We start from the raw sequence: 17,512 nt of genomic DNA on the forward strand, positions 1-17,512 counted from the left end.
TGTGTGTCGTGAGGACTACTGATAGTGAATGTAAAATACGTGGCAGTGTTTGGACATGATGAAACAATAAATCCAGAGTTCCCTCCCACCATTGTCCCAGTTGGGAGCTCCTGGAGCCGCCATACAAGCAAAAGTGAAGTTGGGGAGGAAGAGCGGGTTTCCACCCCCTCGGAGCCAGGTGGCTGACTCATTCCAGTGTGACTTACAGCCTTATGCAGGCACCACCCATACCTGGAGCCATGTCCCCATCCTGGCTGAGAACCTAGGGCCTCATCAAGGGTTTGCAGCCTGGTCTCTTCTCTGCTTTTTGAAGGGAAGGAATTTCTCTCAGTGACTCCATTTCCACTCACTGGATGTGAGCATTTAGTATGGACAGTGCATTGCGACCTTGTACAGACGCTGTGTATCTTTTGTAGAAATGGGGGTGAAATATTTGAAACCAGCACCTGTTACCTCCTCCCTTGCTAGTAGTTATGGATAACGCATGTGGGCATCATTAGACAAGGTCACCCAGCAGGATCGGCAGGATTAGAGCAGAACTAAGAAGCTGACCCTGAAATCTGAAACCCGATGCTGATACTCCGTGCCCCGTGTTGTTGTTTCAGTGCCTCATGGCGTGGGAGTCGATTATTCCACTTCTACAGGAGAAGCAAGAGGCCAAGTGAGTTCCTTCTGGGGACAGAGGCTCTTCCACCTACACAGGGCACACACGCCATCCCGGAATGTCCCTGCTGTGCCAGAGAGCAGGCACCGAGCAAGCAACCACAGAAACATCTCTACTCGTGTATTTCTTTCCCTTCCCCACCTGCCTTTGTCTGACAGTTGTTTTCACTTAGTATTTATTCCTTGGCGGAGGTGTAAGGCTATAATCATCTCTCAGCTAAAGCCGCAGACCTCCGTGCTGTGAAGGAACCTATGACACGGAACACTACGAAGATTCGAAAGTGAGGGACCAGACATCCTCAGTTGACACTCTGACATCTTGTCACTGTTTCCTGTCCTGGGACAGCGGAGCTGCCTGTTGCGGAAGAGAACCCGGGCCCCGCTTTTCAGGGATGTGAGGAAGGTACACACAGGAGGCCATTCTTACTTCCCATGGACACACAGCAGCTCTGGACTGACCTCTGTGGGCAACGACATGTCCCAGCCCGGCAGGAGGTATTGGCACCTCCGTGGAAGGTCCTTAATGTACAGTGGCCTGCTCGTGATGAGTGGTGCCCGTCTGATGGTTTCTGGTTCCCGTGGGGCCATTTAAATCAGTGTCTAAATGCATCCGAACTAGAGCCAGCCAGCAGTGTCCTTGTCCTTATGCGATGCCTCGGGGAGCTGGAGGACAGGGCTCCCCAAACTTGTTTCTGACACTAGAATGCGGAAGATTGGAAACTGTTTTTGTGTAAAATGAAAAAAAGGTGCATTTTTCTCTGTGACGTCCTTCCATGTTGTTGTTTTTGTTTGTGAAATGTCATCAAAGTAGAGAGTAGGCCTGTGGGGGAGTAGCTATAGTCTCCAAGTCAGGGTAGCTCCCCCTGTTGTTGAGATCATGGGGCAGACACCAAGCCCCGCTTCCCACATCTGCTTTGTGCAATTGCCTTTACCTCACCAAAAAGTCCTAGTTTAATGTTTCCTATTACGTCCACTGAGTGCTCAGGCAATGTGTTGGTGAGAGGCTGGCGTGTGGTTATAACACAGTCGAGATTCTGCAAACTCAGTGTGAGTGTCCTACAGGAAGTGCTTTAACCCCTACTATTTCTGAGCAGGAGGAAAGTCAGTCCCCGGTCGAACCTGCACTATGACTCCAGCGGCAGGGGACTCTGCTTCTGGTTGAGCTAAGGTCAGTTTGTAGCCAACTTCCTGGGGCCTGCTGGCTGCATCTAGTCTTTATTCCAAACTATTACCAGGTTTACTTTTAAAATCAACATCAAACAAGCCAATGGGGGAAAAAAAGATCTATCTTCCAACTAGGTTTTTTCTTCTCCTGAAAGGAAGCTACATATCATGTTTGTGCTCTTTCTTCTCTGGCTCATCCTTATAAAATTATAAATCTGAGCCTCAAATACGTGGTAGTTTTCTCTTTTTTTAACGAAGCAGCTGTGCGGAGACAGTGCTGCACGTGGAAGGTAACCTGCAGATGCCGCCAGCCAGCGGGCGGCACGTGGAAGTCACTCCACTCCACTTCCGACGGCAGAGCTGACCTGGTGTCAGCCACGCTGTGATGCTGTCGGGACAGCAGCTGGACGGCACAGGACAGTTGGTTCTGTTTCATCATGTTTGAAAAAGTTGCGGTTTAAATTATAATTTTTATATCAATGGGTACTTCACTGCACTGTTAGACCCTGTTTGTGCTATGCTCAAATCCTTGGATGTGAATTTTCAGTTTGGTACGATTAGAAATGATACATTGAAATAGATGGATAAGAACAGTCCATCTACCCCGAGGGATGATTCAGTGCTTCGTTCTACCTCTAAACCATCACGTTGATGTGGGCATGGGTGCCCGGGTCCAGCCTGACCGCTTGCTGGTAGAATCAGGGTGGGTTGATGGCTCTCTATTGATATTTGATAGAAGACACTAGACTGGCCCAGCAGAGAACACTCATCTTTGGGAATGTGTGAAGCCTTGCCTTATGGAATGTGTGCTTTTACAATGTTGCCCAGTGTAATAAATACTCAGAAAGAACGATGGCAGGAGTTACAGGAAAACTAGACGGTAGTCTGCTAGGTTCATCATGGGACATTTGGGGAAGGGAGTAGGGTCTGCAGTCATCTCTGGACATTTCTGGAGGTGAAAGACTAGCTCTGAAAGGGTTTGGGCATTTTGGGATTTTGTCTTCCTCTCTTTGGCCCCCGTGTGATGTTCCTGTGCTGTAAGACACCAGCAAAAGCTGAAACACGGCAAACTGCCTTCCAGCATGCTACTGGTAGTAAATCTGGGGAAAGCTGTGTGTAGTACAGGCTTCCTTGGAGAAATGGCCTAAGCTGGCATCTTAAGGTGAGGAGTCAGGGCCAGAAGGAAAGGGACGGTAGGCAGTGAGGGAGGCTCTCCAGTCCTCCCAGGGCTCCCCTGAGGGTCAGCAGGCCCAAGCATTCACCTCTTCATCTCGATCAGCACAAAGGTGGTTGATCCCCTAGGAGAGATGTGTGATCCAGAGACTTCTGTGCCAAAGACTGCCTCATCGAGGCTTCGTCACCCCATCCTCCTTGTCTCCACGAAGCCGTGGTGCTGAGAGCACCGACTCCTGTCTTATATTTATTTTCCAGGAGATTTTTGCTTGCAGATGCGCCTTGCCTCAGGCAGACAGACATGGGCAGGTTGTGAGGCTTGAAAGCACATGGCAGTGGGATAGACAGTCATCCCGTCCGCTGCCCCCGGGCCTGGGAAACAACAGGTTTCATTTACCAGGTCATAAATCCAGGCCAAGGCAGAAGAGAGGGTTCCTAGAAACTGAGCAGGTTTTGGAGAGCAGGTGGTGGTGAAGATAAGATGGCAGCAGATGCAGGCATTGCTCTTCCTTATCGTGGGCTGGGCCTACAAGAAGATCCTGGGCTACTCTGCAAGGAACCACTGCCCCTGATGGAGGAGGCCTGTCCTGCATGGTGGGGCTTTCTCCTTTAGTAAGGCTTAATGACGATTCCCGGTGAGCTCAGATAAGTGCGATTTGGGAGGCGATCAGCTTGTATTTCACTGTGCGGCTCCTTGAACTCACCAGACACCTTTCTTTAGTTGAAATAACACAACCCGGCACCACGCTGGGATCCTGGGGAATGTAACATAAGCTTATCTTCATGCCAAATTTCAGCCACACCGGAGCGTGTTCTGCATGTTGTTGAATGAATGTTTTCTCAGTCGCCATCCACGCACACTTGCTGCTCATTTCCTGGGAGGCCGCCTTTTGTGACGGAACGACAGGAAGCTCTGCTTTAGAGGAAGGCGTGATGGCCCCACAGCAGTCGGCCAGTGGAGTTTCTCTCGGGACGGCATCAGTCCAAGAAACCCAGAGTTTGTGTAACTTGACCCTGAGATTGGGAGCATTGAAACCATGGGCACCAGTGGCTCTTTTAATGCCATTCATGGGATTGCAGAACAGTCATTCTCTGTACTGTCCTGACAGGTGAGACAGGAGGGACATTGAGGTCCAGAGCTGCCTCCTGGGTCTATGTTGGCCTCATCTGTTTGAGTCTTGGGATGGGCCAGAGCTGGGCTCCGCTCTGGCTGCGCTAAAAGGTGCTTCTGCTGAGCAAATGGGCTGCCTGTGGTCAGGGCGGGTGTATCATCCTGGACCCCGCCTTCCTAGACGCCTACTCTGAAGGTTTGTGGAAACTGGTTAATCTAATTATGAGGCTGGGGTAACACCGCTTTGGTCATCTCCGTTGACAAAATGATGTTGGGAATGGGGGTTTGCCTCTTACTTTCAAAAGTCCTCAAGATGACTAAACCAGAAACCCGGTTTTTGATCAGTCTACCCAGTAGGTGGTTAGCTTTTTGTTTGAGGGATGTCTGGTCTCCCCATAGCTGCACGGATTAGAGCATGCACAGGGCTGGCAACATTAGAAAAGGTGGGTGGGACTTTGTTACAGGGGGTTTGATTGTTCTTTCTTAATCATATGTATTTGAAATGCTTTCCGGGTACGGCTGTCTGATTCCTTCTGTGTGGCAGAAAAATGCATTATCCAGGTAGTTTTTACTACTATAGAGAGCCTGTAAATAAGGGCTTTGAAAAAATAACTTTAATAAACCAGTAAGATTCTGTGTCTCATACATAAACATTCTGTGTACTTAACACTTGAAAATAAACCAATCCAGACTTTTTAAAATGCCACATACTGTTAAAGGCCTGACTCTACTTTTTGAGAATTTGTCAACACCTGTTAAAAATATTTTTCATTGGGTGTTTTTTAGATTCTGGATTTAAAAAAAAGAAAAGAATTTTTAGAAATGTAATCAGTTGTTCAGCTTAAATACAAGAGGTCTAACATAGTCAGTCCTCAGTCCTCTTAAAGAAACAAGTAAGAAAGTAGGGTTCATAATAAGGGCTGCCTTTTGGGAGGAGAAAGCTAAGTATTGCTATTGCCAAATGATGTTTTTGATAATGTAAGGACACACAGGGACCACAAGACCATTTTGTTTTAGAGTGGGAAAGACTAACTTAGTGCCTTTTGGCACACTTTTGATTGTAGAGGAAAAATGGCATCAGCATCGACAAATCACATAGATACAAAGAACTCTATAGATTATGATAATATCAAAGGTTTACCCTGATTCTGCAGAGCAGCTTTTTAAGAGATACTGTGGGGGCACCAGACCAGCACATTTCAGGAAGAAATGCTCCACAGGTTAAAATGCCAAAAACAGAAAACGTATTGTGTTGACTCACATAATTTAGTCAATTTTACTAGGGCTTTTTCAGTGAAAACCAGTGACTGGGTATTGTACGTGCTCTGCTCTCACTGGGGGATTCTGGCTCCCTGCAGGCCAGGTGAGAGCAGGCAACAGCTGTCATCACCCCTGTCTGACAGGCTGGTTCACCGTCCCAGGCCAGCCCTCCAGCCACACACTGCAAAGAAAAAGGGGTGATGCTTTTTCCTCGGTGTGGAAATGGAGCGATGAAAGTAGATTGTAAACAAAAACATGACTCAGTATGTTGAAATGGTGGCCATGTCAGCTGGGCCTTCCCCGAATAACAAGCCAGCAGCTCTGAACAGTCCACCCCATTCACCTGCTCACCCTGAGGTTTGGTTCCGGCCAGCAGATGCCCTGTCCGCTGTACTTCTGTGTGCCTGCTCCCTTGAGGTCTATGAGTTGGGAATGCATGGAGAAATGATGTATACCTGATAGTATTTCCATGACATAAACTGCCAGCAGACTTTCTACTTGTATTTTAACTGTTGAAAAAGACAAAACAAAAACAACCCTTTGCTTAGGTCATGTCCAAATTACGGACCGTATTTCTTATGTTTAGAAGTCATTATTTACATTTAAATTTTCTAAAGAAAAAAAAAAAAAAACACCTTCTGAGGTGTTGATCAAGTCCTCTGTGTAAATGTGTTCTCTCTCCATGCTGCCATTAAGCCAAATCAAAAGCTGTGAATAAAAAAATATGTATTCAAGAATGTGTGTTGATGAGAAAGTGATTTATTTACAGATCAAAGTCTTTGTGTCATGAAGGTACCAAATTTTAAAAAGAATGTCACCTTTTCCCCCCTGTTGTGGAACCCAGAGATTGTAAAAAGAAAAAGACCTTTTGTTGCATTTTTTTATGTTGGCACGAGGTTTTGTCCACTTTTTTTTTTTTTCATATGTTTGTGTATAAACAATTCTGTCCATTGTTTACTATGGGATTAGTATTACATTTTGAGGTAAACAAAAGAATTTGTATTGCTTGATAAACTGTTAGCCTGTAAATTTTCAAGGTTTCTTTACCTCAATTAAAGTAATGGACCAATAAATCTATAAAAGATGCTTTCTTTACCTTGAGTCTTGTTCTCATTTGTACCCCTTTATAAGAGCAAAAACATGCATGTCTCTCTTTTTTCTTCTTCTCTAAAGCTTGCCTGCAAAAATCGGGATATATAGAGCAACAGCAACAAAATATAATTGACCAGTTTTTGTTCTTCACTTCTTTATAGACTCATCCTCAATTCACTGTCTCCTACATTTACATGCTGGCACTGGCTTGGGGAGATGAAGAAACTACCTAGTGTCTGTAGTGTAACCAAGACAAAACTGTGTATGAAACCAGGATTGGCGGGGAGGCTGGCAGCCAGCCCCGGAGTTACAGGAAGGACTTCTTCCTACTCCCTCCATAGCAAAGCACAACCTCGTTTTCTGGGCCAGGGCCAGTCATTTCCTGATTTCTTTTTGACTGCTTGGATGTTATTTAAAAATCCTTAAGAAGAAATGTCTGTGGTTCATTAGAGTGTTACAGTGTGTTGCAAATTAGAGGCCAGAAAGCTAGGTTAAGCTTTCCTAATGAAGACAATGGCCTGGAAGTGGACTTAAACTGGTGTTAAATTTGGCTTACTGATAGTAGATGTCATTAATATAATGTAGCCATACAAAATGAGGCAGCAAGGTGGATGAAGGAGAGAGATTTGGCATTAAATTGTAACTTTAGGCAAGCCACATCTCCGAACTCTCACCACAGCGTTGTTGTGATTTTTTAATATGTATAGAATATAATTTATTTCTGCATGTGGTTTGTATCACGAAATTCAGTTTGAGCAGTCAGACCAGAAGCGCATCTTAGTTACTCCTCGACAATGACCTGGGCATGGACTGAATCAACCTGATTTGACCTCCTCAAATGTCCCATTGGGAAAATTTTATCTCTCAGCCAGGGAATTCTGCTTGTAGAAAACATGAACAGAATGAGAATTTTGAGCAATAAGTCAATCTAATACTTGAAATGAAGACAAGGATATGACGTTGTCCAAGGAAAAGTAGATGCAATGAAGATCTGACAAGAGCCATGGCTGAGCTAGACAGACTTGGTATGGACACCAGCAGGGCTGACTGCACCAAGCTAGAAGAGCAGAGAGGCTTGCAGGCTCCTCACACTTCCAGGCGCCAGGCTGGCGCCCTCAGGAGCTAGGCCTGTGTATGCCAGTGTTGTGATTTGTGAATGAAGACATGCCTCCCCTGAAGGGTTGCTCGCTCTGTTGACTAATGAGTTTGCTGACCACTGGACTAGCATAATGTATACAAAGCACCTAGTGTCTGCTGGGCACCCATTATAGGAGAGCCCTTATGGGAAGACTCTTCCTAGAACTTGTTTAAATATGGCCAAGTTAGATATTAAGAATATTCCCATGACTATACTTTTTGGATGCTTTGCCATTGAAAATTAAGAAGTGGGGTATACCTTTTTTTTTGGGGGGGGGTTAATACCTTTTCAATGGGTTTCTTTTAAAAGGACGATGGAAGTAGTATGTGGAGGATTCGATGGGAGTAGATTGCAAAAGTGGCAAGAAGTGATAGAAAGGGAGCTGACTGAAGAGATTTCTGTGGTGAGAGAAGGGGCCAGAGATGACTTGGAGACCTCCAGCCTAGGAGCTGGGAGGTGAACTGTGAAATCAATCAGGAGGAGAATATAAAAGATATTAGAGGATAGGGTGGGAGAAGAGGAGTTTGGTTTGGATTTATGTCTGAGGAGATCCAGGTGGAGGTGTTACTGGATTATTAGAAAGAGACTTCTGGAGTCCATGGAAGTAAACTAGATTACTTGGGAAGAGAACCAAGGACATGGATTTGAGGGACTCAAGAATTCAGGATGCAGGGAGAGGAGGAGGGGGACCCAGAGACAGATTTTAAGGAGAAAAAGTCAGGACCACAGATTAGAACCCTGATTTTTAAGCATAAAGGCTTGTGAAAATAGCAATTGTTGGGCCCCACCCATAAAGGAGCCACTATTGGGGCTTTGAGAGCCCTAGTCAGGTTAAACCCCAGAGTGTATGGCAGGATCAATGTGGACAAATAAGGAGATTGTTCTAGATGTTCAGAGCAAGCTTTTCAGAAGCAGAAATGAAGAAGCCAATGATTAGATTCATTCAGGTTGGGGGAATCATTTACAACTGGGGTGGAAGGCAGAGTCAAGAGGAATGAGCATATTGGTGAGAATTTAGATGGGAGCATGGCCTTGAACTCACCTTCCCCATCCCACCTTCTGGGTTTATGTTGCTTGTCTCAGTGAGGGGCTCTACTTTCTTCCTAGTTGCCTGAAACCCAAATCCGAATCATTCTTGCCTCCATCTATCTCACCCTCTACAGTCCATCTATCACCACCTCCTGTTGACCTCTAGCTTCCAAATGTTTCTTCAAGTCCACCTACATTTCTCCATCCTCATAGCTTCTTACCCAATATCAGTCCACCATTATCCTTCACCTGGGCTACTGCAAGGGTCTCTCTGCTTGTCTCCTTTCTGCAAATCTTGTTCACTCCTTCCCCTATCGATTCATCCTCGGTGTGCCAGAGAGCTCTTTCAGAGATGCAAAGGGAAGCATTCCGTGTTCCTGCTTAAGACCTTCCAACAGCTAGCCCCATTTCCCTAGAGTGAAACTGTTTTTAGTTGAAAATACACTCTGTTAGGACAGTGCACTCTGTTGGGGCAGGAGCAGTCATATTCTCGCTGTATCTCAGCACTTAGCATGGTGCTGGGACCTCAGTAGATGCACCAAGAAGTTTTGTTCCTTCCCTGCAAAGGATCAGAGATACAAAGCCTCTGAGCCCAGATGCTCTGCGAGTTAAGTGCATTCTCTAGCTCTAAGTTTTACCCCAGTATAAGAATGCTGTGTCTGTGGTTACGAAGGGAATCTGACCTGGGAAAGACTGAGTCACATACTTACCGTGAATGTTGATTTTACGAGGAGGCGAGTGTGCTTTTATATGTGTAAATAAAATAGGCAATAAAAGTACCTTCAAATAAAATGGCTCTTCCTGTACTTCCTCTCCCCTTCCCTTCAGACCACTCACTTCGGGAAGTATTGTTGACTGAAAGTATTCAATTTAATATTCTGTTAAAGAAAAGGCCTTGAAAATCGCTTCTTAAAAACAACAAGAACAATGACAACAAAACTACCCCAAAGCCAAGTGCCAGAGCTTGGAATCTTTCCTGAGAGTTCACAGCTAGCAAGGCCGCAGGGGGGGGAAAAAAAAAAGCTAACTTTTATCCAAGGTTTTATTTTCATTTAAAAAATATTGGCTGATGTTCACTATTGGCAGTTCTTACAAAGCATCCCTTCGACATTCCCCTCAGGCTGTTGAAAATGCGTGCTTTGGTTTGAGGAGTTGCTGGAAGCTGTTTGGTTTGAATTCTCACATGGGACTCCTAGCACCGGACCCAGGTGACCAGTTAGCCATACCTTGGAGCCTGGAAGACAATTTCTGGAAAAAAGGAGGCTGCTGCCTGAAGCTCCTTGCAGAGCCTGGTATGGCTGTGTGTGCAGCTTGCATGTAACATTAAAGTTCATGCTCTACTGCCCGCAGAACCTAACCTCTGCCTGTCAGGGGTGTCTGAAAGCTGAGACAGGTCTTCCATCACCAGGAAAGTGCTTTTCCCACCCACCAGGGACCCCTAAGCCAGAGCAGGTCATCCGAAGCTGACTGGCTGGAACTCAGGTTTCTCAGCAGTAGGTTGCTTTGGTCACCAGTTCCTGGTCCCTCCCTTTGTCTTCAGAGGGACCTGGCCATTGCTGGTGTTTGCAGCTTCTGTGGGTCAGCACCTTCATGTCTCTGTGATGTCTGCATGTTTCAACCATGAGGCTTGTTTATAGGCCATGATGCTGTAAGAATTTACAAGAGAGAATTACAAGAGAAGAGCTGGACTGGGGCAAAGATGTGCTTTTTCCTCCTCACTGATGGTGGGGAGGGCTCTGGTCATCTCTTTATCACCGATAGACGGAGAGGCTATATCCTCTGTCCATCTTACGTCTTCTGCATGAGGATGAACTTCCCCATGTATCTCAAGACCAAGGGTCACTAATCCCAAGTAGAATTAGCTGCCTCATCTTCTGCCTTTCAACAGCCTCTTTACCTCTTCCATGAGTCATTGCATTGATAAACATATTTTTAGGTAAATGAATGTGTAGGACTGCATAGCTCTAAGTTGAACTCTTGGATCTGTGTGACTTTTGGTGTGTCCATCAGAGGTTTTCTCATCTGTTTGAGCTCTAGGTACTTCAGGTTCTAACCTCTTCCTGGATGACATGGGACACTTGGAGCTGCTGGATGGGGTAGGAGCTTAAATCCAAATCTCAAAGGGAAAGCTTTGTGGAAAGTTCCAATCTCTCTGATTTCCCACCTTCCATGAGCCCCAGGATTCTACAGAGAGGGACACTTACTGCCCTTAAAACTTATTATTATAAAACTGGCAAGAGGAGAGCTAAGACTTGGAGGAAGCCAGCCCAGGACCATGTGATCTCTGGGTTGAGCCCTGACTCTGCAGCTGACCCCTTTGGTGGACCACTATAGCACAGCCACATGGTGATGGCCAGCCCCTGACTTCAAGGTCAGCCAACAGGCAACACAGGGATGTGATGATCAGCAGTGCTGGTAGTAGGTTCCACACCCTTTGACAGATCATTCATTCATTAAACAAATGTACTGGAGTACTTCTTTTATGCCAGGTTAGCTACTGGACACAGAGGACACCTGGCAATCCAGCCATGATCCCTCCAGGGAGCCTGCGCTCTAGTGGGCAAGTACATGAAACAGATAGTCATCATCTGTCATGCTATGAAGAAAAAGTATAGGAGGCTTGGGCAGCATATAATAGAAGGATCTATTTCAGATTGAAAAGGGGATTTTTCTCAAATCCTTTTTGAGAAAATGGTGTTTAAGATCACAGTGAGTTGGGTTAAGAAAGATGTGTGGGTGAGGAAGGGGCAGAGCATGAGGGGAGGCTACTGGAGCTGAAGCATAGAGTTGGGGGGAAGGTGGTTAGTGGCAGGAATAGGAGCCTAGAGAGATTGGCAAGGCCAGATGTCACAGGACCTTGTGGTCCGTGGTGAGATGTTTGAGTTTTATCCTAAGAACATTGAAAGCCAAGTGCAGAGTTTTGAGCAAGAGATGACATGATCTGATTTACCCTCCCAGGAAATTGCTCTGGCCACCTGGTGAAGAAAAGATGGGAGGAGAACAAGAGTGGATGTGGGGAGAATGGCTCAGAAGCTAATTCGGTCATGAGTGCTTTGGACTAGGAATGGCAGCAGAAAGATAAAAAGAAAAGGATGAAGTTGAGGCATATTTTGGAGGTAGAATCAATGAGGCCTGATGGATTGCAGGTAGAGAGAGGAAGAAGAGGGAGGACATTGGTGAATCTGATCTCTGTCCTGGGTGAGTGGTAGAAATGAGATGGGAAAGACTGGAGGGAGAACAGACTTAGGAAGGTGTCCAGAATCCAATTTTAGAAATTTATATGATAATTTGAAAATTTGAGAGTACTTTAGATGACTTAGAAAATATGAAGTGAGAGACAACCCAGAGCAGAGCCCCAAAGATTCTTCCATTTGGGAGTTTGTGGAGAAGAAGCAATCACAGAGGTGGGAGAACAACCAGGAGAGTGAGGTGTTGAGAAAGGTGAGTGACAGTGACAAGTGCCACCCAAGGAAAGAGTGATCAACAGTGTTGGGGGTCACTGAGAAATCATGTGGGGCGAGATGGCAGCGCGTCCACTGGATTCAGCTTTGCGGAAGTCATATCTTAGTCTTGGTGAGAGCAGCTCGGGGGATTTGAGCTGGGGACATAAGTCTGTTGAGGGTTGCAAAGTGAATGGGAGGGGGGACATGAGACAGCATGTGCAGACCAGCCTTTGGAGAACTTGGCTATAAAACAGAGGAGGAGGAGTGGGGAAAGGAGGAGAAGGAGAAAGGGCAGTGGATCATGTGTCAGTTCTGGTAGGAAGAAATCAGGAGCGAGATAGCAGCTAACTAGTAGTGGTCTCTCTGAGGAGATGGGAGAGGTGGCACCCAGACACCTGGTGACATTTCTAAGAAGCAATGTCATGTAGTAGGTAAGGGAGACTGCCTGGGTTCGAATCCTGTTTCTGCCACTTATTAGCTGTGTAACCTTTGGCAAGTTATATAATACCTTAGAGTCTGTTTTCTGACCTGCAAAATGGGGATAGAAATTATATAGGAGGACTGTTTGAGGGTATTACACTAATTAAAATATATAAAATAATTAAAGTAGTGCCTGGCACATATTAAGAACACTTACGTGTTTGCAATTATTATCATTTTTTAAAGGGTGGGGGAGGAGAAGAATAGGATGGATGCAAATGAAGGTAGGTTTGTAGATGAACTTTGGGAAAGATGGGACCATTCTCCTCTGATGGCTTCTATTTTCTCTATGAAGCACGAGGCAGCAGCTGAGTGCGTGTGTTGGGTGGGCAGTGGGCGGCAGATAGGCAGGGCCAGATATTTGTTTCCTCGGCATCTCCCTACTGCATATAAAGAAGAGCAAGCAGGAGAGGGCAGATTCTACGGTAACTGAAATTGGTACCAGGAACTGCTGGGGCCAAAGCCCCTTCTTGCAAATAGGCTGTTGGCAGCTGTACCCAGGGACCTCTCCTCCCAGCCTTCTGTCCTCCACGGCTCCTCGGCTCTCCTGCTCTGACGTGTCTTCCTGGGTTCTTATGTCCTTGGAATGTAGCTGTTCTTTCTGTGGTTAGAGTTCTACTGGTCTTTCCTGTTGATGTCACTTAATGATTAATGGTACAGCCTTGGCCTGTTCTGGCTGTAAAAAGCCTTAATGATTGATGGCCTCTGTCTCAGTCCCTTCATATGCAGGCAGGGACACATGTTGTGATGTAATGTGAGAATTCAAATCAGGGCCACTTTCTACTTCTCCCACCTGCCTTCACTTATTTTCTGCCCTGCTGCCTGTAATGCCATCATTACTGATATGCGCAGCTCTTATGTGCTCCTAGGCAGGTCCCTTTAAAATGCAACTCTACATCAAATCCCTTGCACCTTGTTGTGGATATTTTTGTTGCATTCCTTTCTCTTCTGCTGGAATTGATACAAGCCTGAGAGAACGTGCTTTAGGGGAAGGGGGGAAAGGCCTTAAACACTCCAAGCTGTGCTGCCCCTAGTCACACTGGCTCCTAACCACTTGAAATGTGACTAGTCCAAATTGAGACACGCTGTCGGCATGAAATCCATACCAGATTTCAAAGACTCCGTAAAAAAAAAAATCTCATTGATTAATTTTGTAAACATGTGAAAATGATAGTTTGGATATAGTGGGTTAAATCAAATATGTCATTAAATTGATTTCACCTGTTACTTCTATCATTGTTAAATGTGACTACTGGAAAGTTCAACATCACCGACATGGCTTGCATGTATGGCTCATTCCGTATTTTCATGGGACAGGGATGGGGTCGAAGACCAGACTGTTCCGTGTGGTTCAGTTTGGTGATGACTCGGGCTGGCGCTCTGGCCAAGGGCCTGGAATGCCTCTCCTTTGCTTTTCCAGCTTTTTTCTGGCCTGTTATTTCCCAGACTTGAGTGCTTTTGTTTTACAAATGAGACAATTCCCCCAAAGACATCAAGGGAATTGTCCAAGTCTTCCAGGGACCTCACACGTCCAGTGGCCATGAAATTTCAGGGGCACTGAGCACAGGGGCTGCCAGATGCCGAGCCCTGGGAGGGCACAGAAGTGAGGAGGGAGTACTCGCCCCTAAACAGGCTAAACCAAAGAGGGCTGAGAGCTTCAAGAGATTTTCTAATCCCGGCTTCTGATGACAAGAAATGTATGAGGCTCCTATAAATAAATTGTATTACAAAACTGCCAGGAAGTGAGCCAGCTGGTTGGCGCCTTCTGTTCATTACTTATGACTATGGGGAATTCCCAAATAATTAATTTGGAAGAACTGCAGCACTTTTTTCTTTCTGTGAGAACCCACTGAAAATAAGCAATGCTTTATGGTAATGCGTTGGAGATTGTCCAACAGCCCTTGACCTAAGTCCCAGGGTCCCAACCCAAACAGCGGACGCTGCTCCTGTCTTACCCAATTGGAACGATGGCCAGGAAGGAGAGAAAGGAGGAGAGAGCAAAGCAGGTACCAACAAACGTTTCCATGGTGACCTGATAGATCTCATTATACATCGTGGATGTCACCACCCAGGTCAGAGTCAGGAACAGCTGCAGGATGACAAACACCTTTCCTGTGGAAGGAACAGAGGTCACCAAGAACATAGGCTGCGCTCCCTCCCTGTTCCCAGCTAGCTGGATCCCTGGGAGCTCTCAGGAGACCCCTCCCACTTCCCAGGATTCCCTCTCAGTCTTCATGGCTCATCTCACCAGGACTCCTGCCTCCCTTCTGTGGCTCTACCTGTGGCCTGTGAATAGTAGTGTCTTCCTTTGACTGTGGCTCTCCGGTGACTGATTTTCTGAGTCTGCCCCACCCTCCTGTTTTCCCTCCCTCTGCCCTGGACGAACATCAGTGTGTTCCTGAAGTATTTGAGATTGCTCCCGGAGCTCTCTTCGTGTGTCTTCTGTGAGTCCAAACCCTGTGCCTCAAGCCAAAGAGCTCTGAAACAGCCCGGGCAGAGAATCTCAGAGAGATTCATGTTACTCACCGTATGAGGAGTCCTTGATGAGTTTGGACATTGCTGATCGAATGGTTGTGATGGGGATGAGAGCAAACAGCATGACGGCTCGAGCTGGAAAGAAATCACACAAGAACACTTCTCACTATAGCCCATCTTTGGCCAAGGTGTGAATTAGAATAAAGCAAAGGTCTCACTTAGAATTCCCCCTTCCCGTAGCTCCTATGTGGCCTGCTCTCGAAGACTCATGCCCTCTTGGTAACTAGTTTAAGTTATTCTTTCTAATATGTTAGCCACTAGCCATGTGTGGCTATTTAAATAGATTAAAATGAAATAAAATTTTAAATGATGCACTAGTCATATTTCAAGTGCTCAATAGCCACATGTGGCTTGTAGCTACTATCTTAGAACAGATAGAGAGCATTTTTATCATTGGAGAAAGCTCTGCTGGAGCGTTGGTCTGGAGCTGTCTGCTTGTGGTTGTTGGAGCTGTGTCCTCTCGTGGAAACTACATTCTGCTTCCTTGAAGGAATTTATTACATTACAGACTACATTCTGCTTCCTTGAAGGAATTTATTATTACATGAGGTGTAGAAAACATTTATGGAGAAATTTTTGTAAATCCATTTTTAGAAAGCTCTTGCTTGGCCCGAAATGATTTTAATTAAAGGATCTTTTCAGGTGAAATATTCAATGTTTTATCTCTTTAAAATTGGGGAGAAGAAACCAAACCCCATCTCCTCCATCCAAAGCCATTCTAGAGCCATGGACACCACTCTGGTAACATTTCAATGGGCAATACAGATAACACAATACCCAATACAACACAGATAAACTCAAGTGCACATAATCCTGTCTCCCTTGAACTTCCTAGGTAGCAGATATAATCCCTGGTGCTGAGCTGGGACACCTAGACCACAGCATCCCTGGGTGTCAGCCCCATGACTCAGGGGTGTCTTTGTCTTGCCTCTCCAAGAAGGTCAGACTCACCAATGTAGAACATGTACGTCTCTTTCACAAAACTCAATAGGAGGGCTCCTGATCCAAAGGAGACCATCCCAATCATGATCATGGTGGTATCCCGGAAGCAGCGGGAGAAGACCAGGACGCCCAGGAAACTGGTGATGAAGATGATGTACCCTGCGGCCATACCATAGCCCACCTGCACCTGGTTCCAACTGAGAGGCGCCCTTAGCACAAACAGGGGCATCACGTCCACTGTGCCCACCACGGCCAGGTCATAGATGATGGCACCCAGAAAGAGCAGGACAATCATGGTTTTGGGGGGCTTTGCTTTCCCAGGAGATAGAGGATGCCCCACCACACTCTGCATGTCTGGCTGATCAGGATCTAGGGTGCGATATGTGCCAGTCGTGCCAGACACTGTGTCCACAGTGGAGAGTGCCTTTCTGGGCTTGGCCACCGACTCGGGGACCTTCAGGACCAAGAGGCTGTAGAAGAGGGCGAAAGAGGCACAGCTCACGCTGCAGGCCGTCAGCACCAGGCCCTGCCAGGCTTTCCCAGACGTCTGCTGGAAGAGATGCCCGGAGACCATGCTCCCACAGAATCCCCCCAGGCCCAGGATCAGGTCAATAAAGATGAGGCGGACCGAGCGGCCGCCCTCCGAGGAGCCGAGGGAGCCCAGGGATATAACTCCGGCCCAGTACGCTGAGAGGCCTCCGCAGAGTCCATTCAGCGCCACGGCCCAGTACATCACCTCCACGGGCCAGTCCCACAGCACCTTGAACAGCAGCGCGAGGCGGCAGAGCAGGATGCCCAGCAGGGCCACGCAAATTGAGATCTTGCGGTGGTAGCGGTCGCTGAGCCAGCCCAGGAGGTAGGCAGGCAGCAGGGGCGTCAGGCCGGTCACGACGTTGTAGATGATGTAGAAATTGGAGATGGCCTTCTGCTGTTGGTCCTCTAGAGCCCCCCGGGGCGACGGGCTGGCGCTGTGGTTGGAGACTCTGGCCCCTAAGGATTCCTTCAGCACTAGGAGCAGCCCCGCATCGTAGAGGGAGCTGGCCACCTGAGTGGAGGCCACCACGGGCTCGATCCAGGTCCTCACCTGGAGGCGAGACTGGAAGCCCCAGCAAGGGCAGGTGGCCTGGGGACCCATGGGATCTCTGATGGAGAATAGAGGAGCTTGCTCAGTGCGCGCTGCTCCAGAGCGCAAATGCGAGCCGCGCAGTTGGGGCGAACGGGTGAGCCTGGAGAAGACAGAACCACTGAGCTGGGCGCGGGGCGCCTGTGACAGCAGCTAGCCCAGCGGCCAAGTGACCTTCCCGGCCGCGGCCACGCCTCCCCAGCCAGAAAAGGCCGCGCTCCGCCCTCCCCTCCGCCCCCGCCCCTGGAGCCGGCGGCCGTCTAGGGCGGCCAGGCGCAGAGGAGCGCACAGCGAGTCTTGGCCCTCGCGTCCCCACCCGTGGCCGCGCATCACGCTGCTCCAGTGAGCGCAGCCGCCCG

General features: G+C 47.3%; 2 protein-coding genes across 2 annotated transcripts in view; one reads left to right on the forward strand and one right to left on the reverse strand.

The window, feature by feature from the left end:
• Positions 1-6,466, forward strand: part of SNX30 (sorting nexin family member 30) — a 91,972-nt gene extending 85,506 nt beyond the window's left edge. Inside the window, exon 9 of the mRNA XM_080668956.1 lies at positions 606-6,466. Coding sequence (XP_080525082.1) covers positions 606-665 — 60 coding nt within the window. The 3' untranslated portion in view covers positions 666-6,466. The remainder of the gene's footprint in view (positions 1-605) is intronic.
• Positions 6,467-9,662: 3,196 nt separating this feature from the next.
• On the reverse strand, positions 9,663-17,293 carry SLC46A2 (solute carrier family 46 member 2). The gene is made up of 4 exons (XM_080668955.1): positions 16,040-17,293; positions 15,080-15,163; positions 14,509-14,665; positions 9,663-10,276 (listed from the first exon to the last, which is right to left on the reverse strand). Exons 1-4 carry the CDS (start codon positions 17,163-17,165, stop codon positions 10,219-10,221), a joined length of 1,425 nt encoding a protein of 474 aa, XP_080525081.1. The 5' UTR covers positions 17,166-17,293; the 3' UTR covers positions 9,663-10,218.
• Between the last annotated feature and the right edge of the window lie 219 nt (positions 17,294-17,512).

This window comes from Plecotus auritus, assembly GCF_963455305.1.
Source record: "Plecotus auritus genome assembly, chromosome: 5".
Classification (NCBI taxonomy): domain Eukaryota; kingdom Metazoa; phylum Chordata; class Mammalia; order Chiroptera; family Vespertilionidae; genus Plecotus; species Plecotus auritus.